The 10,895-nt window shown below is 37.2% G+C and overlaps 1 protein-coding gene across 1 annotated transcript; it reads right to left on the bottom strand.

The window, feature by feature from the left end:
• Positions 1-592: 592 nt before the first annotated feature.
• LOC122841540 (cathepsin Z) lies at positions 593-10,628 on the bottom strand. The gene is made up of 7 exons (XM_044134923.1): positions 10,567-10,628; positions 5,081-5,173; positions 4,135-4,298; positions 3,258-3,437; positions 2,943-3,093; positions 2,062-2,227; positions 593-941 (listed from the first exon to the last, which is right to left on the bottom strand). The coding sequence occupies exons 1-7, from the start codon at positions 10,626-10,628 to the stop codon at positions 828-830; spliced, it is 930 nt and encodes a 309-aa protein (XP_043990858.1). The 3' UTR covers positions 593-827.
• Positions 10,629-10,895: the final 267 nt, after the last annotated feature.

The following is a 10,895-nucleotide window of genomic DNA, read 5'->3' as shown; positions in this document are numbered from 1 at the left end:
AAACAAGAAATGATGGAAATCAGACAAGGGAGAGTAGAGGGAAGGAACCAAGGAAGGAAGGATATATAGGAAAGAAAGAAATGGAAGGAAGGACGCAAGGAAGGAAGGACAGGACACAAATAAGGAAGGATGGAAGGAAGGACACAAGAAATAAAACAGACGGAAGAAGACAAGGAATAAAGAAGGATTCCAGAAAGGATGTAAGGAAGGTGACACGGATCCCAAACCCATCAGAACCGGGTTTGGACTTTATAAATCAGAACATTAACCTTTAACCTTTCAGACAATTAGAAAAATATGTTTAAATACGGCATCTGTGTCCTGGGGCTGGCAGATTTAAATAAACTATATTAATTTATGCAAAAAGAGCGGATAAATATAAAATAAATATATCAAACTTATATTTCTATTTTTACCTTTTGAGGATTAGAGAAAATCCACAAAAATAAATTTAAACTTTGCAGCCAGCAGTGCCAAAAGTCGCTGAAGTTAAATTATGTTTTATTAGTTGTTCCCTAAAAAACACAAATTAACAGTTATTTCAACAATACTTTATTAATCCAAGAGGGAAATTAAATATTGTCAAAATTCATACAATTTTCTTTCAGGGTCTCCTGTAGCAGTCAGTGTTACAGTGGTTTTGTAGAAGCCTCTGACTGAACACACTCGCCGTAAGAGTCTCATGAAAAGGTTTCTCCTCCAGATGTAAATGATTTAAAATAATTCCTGCCAATAAGTGAACGTAGAAATAGTCCGTTGTACTTCAAAAATGTTTTTAAAAATTCACAGATTCATTCTTTAAAGAGCTAAACGTGACATTTTGAATTTCATGCAACAGCAGGGTCTGCGTATGCGCAGTTTTTCTCAATGCCGAGGTTAAACCAGTTTCCTTTTCCTCCTTTGTAGGAACTGGTGACGATTCTGGCCCAGCCGCGCTCGCCCTGAAAAACAGAGAACGTTTCATTCCACAAGCAGACGGGACGGAGCGGCTGCGTCTCTGCTCACCAAATTACTGCCAAATTTCACATCTCAAAAATAAATCTGCTCAATGGAAATTAGTCAGCTAAAACAAAAACTAGATTTTTGATAAAAGGTTTTGCTGATGGGATTTTTTTTAGCCGAATCAAAATTAGTTTATCTCACAAAGCTGCAACAAAAACACTTTTTTCACCTGAGGGAAGTTCACCCCTCCCCCTTCTTCAAACCAGACAATATTTGTGCTGCATTTGTGCCGCTGTCAATTCAAACATATTAATAATTGTTTCCAGAGGTCATGAAAGGTCAACCAACCCCGCCTCCTTCTTCAAACCAGACAATATTGGTGTTATTCAACTCGGCTTTGTTTGTGCTGCAAAAACTTCAGTTTGTGCTGCATTTGCTTTGAAGATAATCAAGTTTAAAGGTCAGAAGGTCAACGAGCATCTGTTCCCCCAACATTACTGAAATCAAACAAAACTGCTGTCGAAAATTGGCAGCATTTTGTGTAGCAGAGATTTCTTTTTTGTGCCGCTGTCATTTTAAAGATATTAATAAATGTCCAGAGGTCCAACTTCTTCAAATCAGACAACTTTGTCTGTCAACTTTGGTTACGTTTATGCTGCAAAAAATTTGTTTGTGCTGCCTTTGCTTTGAAGATATTAATTACAGTTTGAAGGTCAAAAGGTCAACCAGCCCCCCTACATTACTGAAATCAAATAAAATTGATTCAGATGTTTGTGATTGTGCAGTAAAAATTTCATTTCATGTCGCCCTTTCTTAAAAACAATATTAATATTAAAAAGGTTTCCAGAGGTCGTTAGAGGTCAACCAGCCTCCCACTCATATTTACACAAACAAATATGGTGTCAATCAACTCAGCTACGTTTGTGCTGCAAAGTTTTTTGGTTTGTGCTGCTTTTGCTCTCAAGATATTGATGATGACCTCTGGAAACTTCTTTATTAACATCTTTAAAGTGACAGGTCCACAAATTAAAATCTTTGCTACACAAACACCAGTTTAGTTAGATTTGAAGAAGCCGAGGAACGAACTTCAGTCGGATCAGGAAGTTGAAATAAACCGACCCAGAACTCCCCCCAGGAGTTCCTGACGATCCAAAACTCGCTGCCGTTTCCATCCACGCCCCAGCCGGCCACTGAGACGATGTGATTGGGCAGAGAGACGGGGTGAAACTCTGAGAAAACGCCACCGGCGTATCCCTCCAGACCGCCAGTCGCCATCAGCGCACAACTGAGAGACGAGGACAAAAACAAAACTCATTTTCTGCACGTCTGAAACGGACTTTCGCTGCAAAAACACAAAACCTTCCTGAGTATTTTTAGTCTAGTTTCTACAGTAAATATTTCAGTACAGTTGAAATAAAACTAAACTAACTTACAAGCAACTTTTCAGCAAAATATAAGAGCTTATTTTAGGTCAACAACTTAATAGATTATTTCACTTGTAACATAGAAAAATGGTCTAATAATCAAAGTCAAAGAATGTATTAAATTCATGTCGAGTGAGAAGATATAAACTTCTCACTGAAATTGTGGTTTGAAAAGAAAGAAAAAGACAGAAGACATAGAGAGAAAAGAGAAAAGACTAAAAACAGAAAGACCAGAAAGGGAGAGAAGATAAAGGAGAAAAGGAAAGGAAGTAAAGAAAGAAAGACAAAAAAAATGACTGAAAAAGAACAAAAGATAGAGGACATAGACAGGAAAAAGAAAAAAACAGAAAAGAGAGAGAAAACAAAAGAGCAAAGAAAGAAAGGCAAAAAAAGACGACAGGAAAGAGAGAAAATAAATCAGCTAAGAAAAAGGAAAGAAAAGAGGAAAGAGGCAGAAAGACAGAAATCAGAAAAGACAGACAAAAAGAAAGAGACAGTAAAAACAAGAAGAGAAAAAGGACAAAAAGACAGGAAAGATAAAGAAATGGAGATAAAGAAAGAGGGAGCCTGCGGTACCTGATGGGCCCGTTGGTGTAGATTTCTGCTTTCATCTGGTCTCTTCCAGAAATTTCTCCATAATCTCCAACTTTCCAAACTGTGTAATTCTTCACTACAGCGCAGGATTCAAAGAAGGAGCAGGTCCCACACTGATTGAACTGAACGCACTCTGAGACACACCAAGAAGACTTTTAATGGTTTATATCCAAATATCAACAACACATCAGTACACATGAAAACACCAGGTGTGTTTCTTAAAGATTTCTATTCATTTGAAGATAAAATGAACAGAAAATCTGTCTGTATCTGGAGGTTTGGTAGCTGATTTCTTACTTTGGTTGGCAGCTTGGTAGTTGTTGCAGGTTTCATCAGGAATCCCGGTTTTATGGGCGTAGGCGTAGACTCTGAGGTGGTCGCCTCCGAAACAGGAGCCCGCCCTCCCGCAGTCGATCACGTTCTGGACAGACAGGTAGGCGGACGGCCACGCTCCACCTCGCTTGATGTTGATACGATCTTAGAAAAACAACAAAAATACCGTCACCAGATGACTGTTTCCTGCGTCTCTTCTCCATGGTTACCTGGGATTTAAAATTATTTCAGATTCAATTTATGATTATAATCAATTCTATTTTTATGCTTGTTTTCTTTTCTCATCTCTTATGCAAGAATGTTTGTTTGATTACGAGGATAAAGCAGAAAAAATATCTTAAAATTAAAAGGAAAAAAAGTTGTTTTAATGAGAAAAAAAGCTGTGATATATTTATGAAGATCTGATATGACCAGCTCAGTTTGTATAGACCTTGTTTCAAAATAAACTTTGTTTTAAAGTTCTGCTACTGATAATTTAGTTGAAAAGATAAAGTATTTATATTAAGCATTATTTGTAAAATTCATATCAAAGTACAACATCAACATTTTAATTTTTTGTCTTGTTGGAATTCTCATAAAATCACTACATTCTTCTGCTAATATTACAACCTTATTTGGGTAAGAAATAAAAATCTTAGCCCTGATATTCAGTTGAATTCAAACTCCAAATAAAGAGAAGCTGTTAAACAAGATGGTGGCATTTGGCATGCTGACATCACTCTGAACCACAAAAACCCAAACAGCACAACCACATTAGTGAAGAAAATCCAGATTGTTCACAAATTAAATCTTCAGAAATGTGATTAATCAATAAAATCGATTATTGCTCAGTCCCAGCTACCTGCCAGTGCGCTGGTGGCTCCCATGGCCCAGCAGGAGCCGCAGTACTGGGGGATGTGCTGGTTCCTGGTGACGCTCACATAGTTCTTCCCGTTGATGTTCCTCCAGTCCCACGACGGAGGAAGGTCCGACGCTTTGATAAACTCGTGTGGCCGCGCTCGAGTCCTACAATAAAAATACAACCGAGAACCGGTCACTTTAAGACTCTGATTCTATACAATTCAGGCTGCAACACAGGCCTTTTAATTCTGCTACAAAACGTTTCTCTGATTAGCATTTCATCACCAGTTATGACATCTATGATGTATGCTGATGACTGATAAGTCTTCTGAAAATGAAGCAGAAATAATGTAATCTTTATGAAATAAAACAAAGTCCATCCGTTTTTTGTATATTATGCTGTAAACAGTAAATACAGTTTAAAGATGGGATTTTAAGCCAACTGAATAAATATTGTTTGCCAGACAAAAAACTGAAATAAAGATATTTCACATTAGAATTAAATCGAGTTTCTATAAAACAGCTAATTTTTTAGTCATCTTGTCTTATTTGATTAATTCTAAAAACCTTAATCTTTGAGCTTCTCTTTATATTTTTTATTTATTTATTTTTGAATGAACGAAACATTAAAGTTTACTGAAAGAAGACGTTATTCTCCTAAATTACAGGAACACACATTTTCAAGACAGAGATCAACATTTTTTAGCTTCTAACTTCCAATGCTATTATGATAGAGAATGCAAACGTTGCTTGTACACTTATTTTGTCCTAACTTTGAATTTAATTTGCTTTATCTGTTATTTTTTTTCTCCCTCTGTGAGCAGATTACTAATCACAGATTATTAATCAGAAATTGCCAGATTCCGTACGTAAACGCTCATGTATTTATTTTGTCATCAACAGAATATTTTAACAGCGTCATTGTCAGCTATCTACGTGTTACCTACCGGACTGAGTCGGGTCTGTCATCTTTAATGGGCTTATAACAAGGTTCCGATAGATATTTACCGGTGCTGGTTTCCACAGAAACCGTTGCTAACCAAAGTTTTTTTTTTTTTTTTTTTTTTTTTTTTTTTAACTTTATTAAACAGTTTGAACAAGTTTACAATACCACTAGGCATGTACACGCAAGAAGAAAACAAGACCTACAGGCTCATGGCACACATAATTATAACACAATAAAAAAATAAAAATAAAAAAACATAAAAATAAAGAAAGTAAAATAAAATTATAAGTTAAAATAGTCAGACATCAAACAAAGTGATAGCAGAGACTAAAATAAACAAAAAAGACAAAACAAGACAAAACAAAACAAAGGGGCATTAAAGCTCAAATAAATTTAGATCAATATAGGCATTCAAAAGTTGTATTCCCTGCTTGTTTTTCAACAGTTTTAAGGTTCTGAAGTGGTGGACCATAAGGAGGTTTTTAAAGGCAGAAAAGTCAGGATTCCTATTTCCCCATTTACAGGAGTGGATGAAGAATTTGGCGAGGATCAGCAGGTTGTTAAGAATGAGGTCAATTCTTTTGTCTCTGTGGGTGGTTCCAAATATTATATCCTCTCTTTTTAAGGAACAATGCAGGGAAAGTTTTGATGAGATCCAGTCCTGGAAGTTTCTCCAAAATGTTCCAGTATGCACACAATAGAAAAAGAGATGATCTGTAGTTTCAATGTCATTGTCACAAAAGGTACAGCTGTTGGTATCAAAGTTGAATCTTTGTCTTAATAGTTCCCTGGATGGAAAAATGTTATTGAGAATTTTAAAATGAACTTCTTTAACTTTAGGACTCAGAGGGTATTTAAGGTAAACAGTTCTCCACTTATTAACCTCTGAGTCAGAAAACAGATTTAAAATGGAGTTTTTATTTGGTCTGACAGGAAATATAAAATTAGTTAGATGCTGACGCATCCGCTTGTTAGAATTACTTTTGTCCAAAAGGTTAACTCCAAACAGTTGAAGAGATGGTAACTGAAGGTTAGCTGAGTGAATATTTATATTTTGAACCAGATATTTGACTGCAGTGGGGATAGAGTTCTTCACTGTGTTAAATTGAGTACGTAAGCAGTTCAAATTGTACAACAAGCAAAATTCGTCATAAGACAACCAATCTCCACTGTTATTAAGTAAATGTCTTATGGACCAAATACCTTTTTCCATCCAGTGATCCAAATACAGAGACTTATTCCTGTGTAACACATATCTGTTGTTCCAGATGGGAGTTTGGTGAGGAGTAAAGTTGTGTGTGTACATTAGTTTCCAACACAGCAAAACCTGCTTGTGAAAGGCAGATAACTTAACAGGAAGTCTGTTGACATCAAAGTCACATCTAAGAACAAAATCTATGCAACCAATCTTTTAAACAAACCTTTGGGGAGACAATACCAGATACTATTTCCATTCATAAGAAAAGATTTCAACCAGTTTACCTTTAAAACCGCATTTAAACACTCAAAGTCAATAGCTTGTAAACCTCCATCTTTAAAGTCTTTAACCATATTTGCTTTCTTTAAGTAGTGGACTCGATTCTTCCAGATAAAATTGAAGTTCAGCTGATTTATAGCTTTAATATATTTGTTAGGTATGGCCATAGAATAAGCTGGGTATATGCATCGGGACAACGACTCCATTTTGGTTAAATAGGTTCTCCCAAATAGGGTGAGATCTCTTTGGAGCCATCTATTTAACTGAGAGTTGCAGTTCTGTATTTTATGCTCTATGTTAACAGTTTCACTGAGTTTAGCATCTTTAGTTATTAAAATTCCAAGATATTTAACTGAGGATTTAATGGGGATATTGTAAGCTTCCGTCAGATCAGAGCCATGAATCGCCATCAGTTCACACTTCTGCAGGTTTAATGTTAATCCTGATGCTTTGGAGAAAGTATTAATTAACTCAAGTACTTTAGGGGTTTGGTCTAGATTCTTCAAAAAAATTGTGGTGTCATCAGCTAGTTGACTGATTATAATTTGGTCATCTAAAACATTCAATTTAGGTATATTTGAGTTTTTTATGAAAATACTCATCATTTCAGCAGCCAAGATGAAGAGAAAGGGGGAAATATTGCAGCCCTGTTTTACTCCCCTATTAATGGTGAAACGTGGAGACGTACCGTGTGGCAGTGCGACTGAACTCGTGGTGCCGTTATAAAAGCTTTTTATTATTCTGCAGAAGTTTGGTCCAAATCCAAACATGTGTAAAACTCTGAAAAGAAACTGATGTTCCAACATATCGAAGGCTTTGTAGAAGTCTAGGAAAAGGATGAAACCTTTATCCTCAATCAGGTCACTGTACTCTAGTAAATCCTGCACCAGCCTGATGTTATCATGTATAGATCTTTTGGACATAAAACCTGTCTGTGTTTCAGAAATAATATCCTTAAGACCAGTCTTTAATCTATTCGTAAAGAGATACGTTAATAGTTTATAATCACAGTTTAGAAGGGTGATCGGATTTGCAATTGTCGAGAACTTTGTTGTCTCTTCCTGGTTTGGGTATAAGGATAATAACGCCCTGCTTCATGGTATGTGGAAGTGAATTATTACTCAAGATCTCTATAAAAACCTGGAATATAAACTCTCTGAGATCATCCCAGAAGTGTCTATAGAAATTGGCAGTAAGGCCATCAGAGCCAGGAGATTTATCCAGTTTCAAGCACATGATGGCGCTGTCTAGTTCTTCGATATTAATATCTTTGTCGCAGATTTCCTTGAAATCCTCAGAGATTTGAGGGACAAAGTCTTTGACTTGGTTTAGCAGAAAGTCGCAGTCTGGGGTTGAAAAAGAGGAACAATAAAGGTTTTGGTAAAAGTTGCTAATTTCTTTTGCAATTAGAGATTGGTCCGTACATTCATTATTATTAATAATAAGGGATTGAATGTGTTTTTTAACTTGCCTCCTCTTTTCCAGTCTGCAAAAGTATGAACTGTTTTTTTCCCCTTCCTCAATCCACTTAGCTCTGGATCTGATAAAAGCACCCCGGGCCTTTCTTTCATAGATTGAGTCCAATTTAGTTTGCAAGGTCAGGAGGTTATTTTTGTCAGCATTAGTCAACATCTGTTTAACACATAAAAGGTTTAACTCTTTAACTAACTTTACTTCTTCCAGGTCATTGTTTCTTTTTAGGTTTTTGCTAAACGAGATAGAGTAAGCCCGTATCTTATATTTGAGGTATTCCCATTTTTTGGTGTAGGTTATTATAGAATCGTCCAACTGAATCTTTTTCACTAGTTTTTTTATTTCCTTGCAATACAAATCAGATTTTAAGAGATTTGCATTGAATTTCCAAAACCCTCCATGCCTCAAACCCTCAGGAAGAGGAGTAATAAATAAATTAATGCTGCAGTGATCAGTAAGAGGAGTTGGAGACATATTACAGTCTGATGTTAGTTTGAGAATATCATCTGTTCCCAGCCAAAAATCTATTCTAGATCTGCTTGAAGCGTCTGACTTAAACCAAGAAAACTGTTTTTCATTAATATGTTTGTCTCTCCATAAGTCAATGAGACCCAAACTGTTACAGAAATCAGACAGAAACCGGTTTGGATGGGCATTTGCGAATTTGTTTGGGTATCTATCAAGAGATTCGTCAATAACCATATTCCAATCACCACCTAATAAAACATATTTAGTAGGAAATCTGTGTTTAAGTTGTTTGATATTTACTTCAATAATAGTAAGAAGTTCTTTATTTTTCGAAATGTTACAGTAACCATAAATATTACCTAGAATTATTAACGAGTCTTCAATATGTAATACGGAGAGAGACCAATGGCCATCACCATCATGTTTTGTATTAATTATTTTCCCTGGAAAGTTATTCAGTAATATAGCCACGCCTGCAGATTTTGAAGTGCCATGCGAATAAGTAATCTGATCTCCCCACTGATTTGACCAAAATTTTTCATCAGAGTCCGTTGAATGAGTTTCTTGCAGAAGAATACAATGTGGATTCTTGTTTCTACAATACATAAACATTGCCTTCCTTTTAACATTTTCTCTCAAGCCCCTTACATTTAACGACAAAAACTTAAGATTAGATTTTAAAGACATAAAAAATTAAAACAAAATAAAAGATAAGTATAAAAGACACAAACCTTAATACTAAAAGTTTTGTTAAAGTAGAATGAACTAAAGGCAAGCCCCTGGTAAGATTAAGAATACCCTTTACAATATAATATGAAAAAAAACAACCTGCATCCACAACCTTCACTAAACTTAAAACTGCTCCTTTTTTTATTGGAACAAGAACAGAAATAACCTCTGGAGCGCAGATAAGAGTTTTACTTGGACAGGCAACTTAGAGATATATCTCAATATTAAAAGGAAAAAACGGTGTGGATTTTTTATATTTTTTTTAAACCCTGTAATAGGAGGATGTAAAAAAAACAGAATAATCTGTAATCTCAGAAGGGAGCTGAAGCTTTGATCACCTTGCCGTCGATCACTGCAATGTGACCTCTGTAAAACGCCACCTTGCCCTGGGATCTGGCCCTGGTAATTTTAGGCCACAGTTCTTCTCTTGCCAGCCGATCTTCCTTGATAAAATCTTGAGCAAAACGCAGACCTTGCTCTTTGCACACCGCTGAATCCTTCGTCACTTTCCAGACTGCGTCTCGATGGCGCCTCCTGGTGAACTGCAGGATGACCTGACGGGTCCGTCCCTCTTCTTTTCTTCCTAATCGGTGGATTGTATCGATCACATCTCCTATCTGGTCCGCCCACTGTGGTAAGATTTTTGAGAGAAGTTCTTCTGCCTTTTCTCTGAGGTTTTCTCCTTCTTGCTCTTTGAGGCCCGACAGCCTCAGGTTCCATCGACGCTTGTATCTTTCAGCCTCCAAGAGTTTTTCTTTCAAAGCTGCGTTTTCTTTATTCATTGCAGCAAACCTCAGTTCCAGGTTTTCCACCGTAGATTTACATTCAGCAACGCCGACTGTGTTCTGCTCCACTTGGAGAGTAATGCGGGCAAACAAGTCAGAAGTTTCTCTTAGCTGTTTTCCAAAGTCATCAACCTTGCCATCCAGAGTTTTAATGGCTGCTAAGACGGCAGCTAAGGAGACCTCAGTCTCAGTGGCTTGTTTTTTAGCAGGTGGCAGCTTAGTAGGAGTTGCGTTCAGTTGCCGTCTTGTACCGGAGGTATTTCTTGACGTTTCCATCGGAGTTTCAGCGCTAGCAGCGGCAGCATAGCTATGCATGTTTAGCTTAGCAATGTTAGCATTCTTCAGACTAGGGAAATCTTTCTCATTAACGGCCGACATCTTTTATAAGACTCTTATTTTCTTCACTTACTTTAGAGCGTGGATGTTCAGGGTTCACCTGGGGGATGAAATGATGAGTAAAGGGCCAGTTTAAGTAACTGGTTGAGGGCTGCACGGATGGAGCTCAGAATAGCGCGTGTGCCCACATCGCCATCTTGCCGGAAGTCCGTTGCTAACCAAAGTAGCAGCGGGCAGATATTTACAGTCGCCATCTTGACTCCTCCCTCTGTTCCTCCCATCGCTCAGACGTAAAGGATGCGGTTGTGGAGCGCCCTCTGCTGGCTGGATAAACCACTGACAGCCCCTATTCTCTGTTGTAGAAGCGAAGTGATTTTTTAAATAAAAATATATTGACAGATGTATTCTCTATTTGAGGTGCAGACACAGAAAGACCAACAGGTGGAGCCAAAGAGCCAATTTTCATCCATCCATTTTCTGAACACCCTTCTTCCCTAATGGGGTCGGGAGGGTTGCTGGTAGTGCCTATCTCCAGCTGCGTCCCGGGC

Source organism: Gambusia affinis, linkage group LG12 (genome assembly GCF_019740435.1).
Source record: "Gambusia affinis linkage group LG12, SWU_Gaff_1.0, whole genome shotgun sequence".
Classification (NCBI taxonomy): domain Eukaryota; kingdom Metazoa; phylum Chordata; class Actinopteri; order Cyprinodontiformes; family Poeciliidae; genus Gambusia; species Gambusia affinis.
Note: the sequence above shows the minus strand (reverse complement) of the source record. Positions and strands in the feature narration are given on the sequence as shown.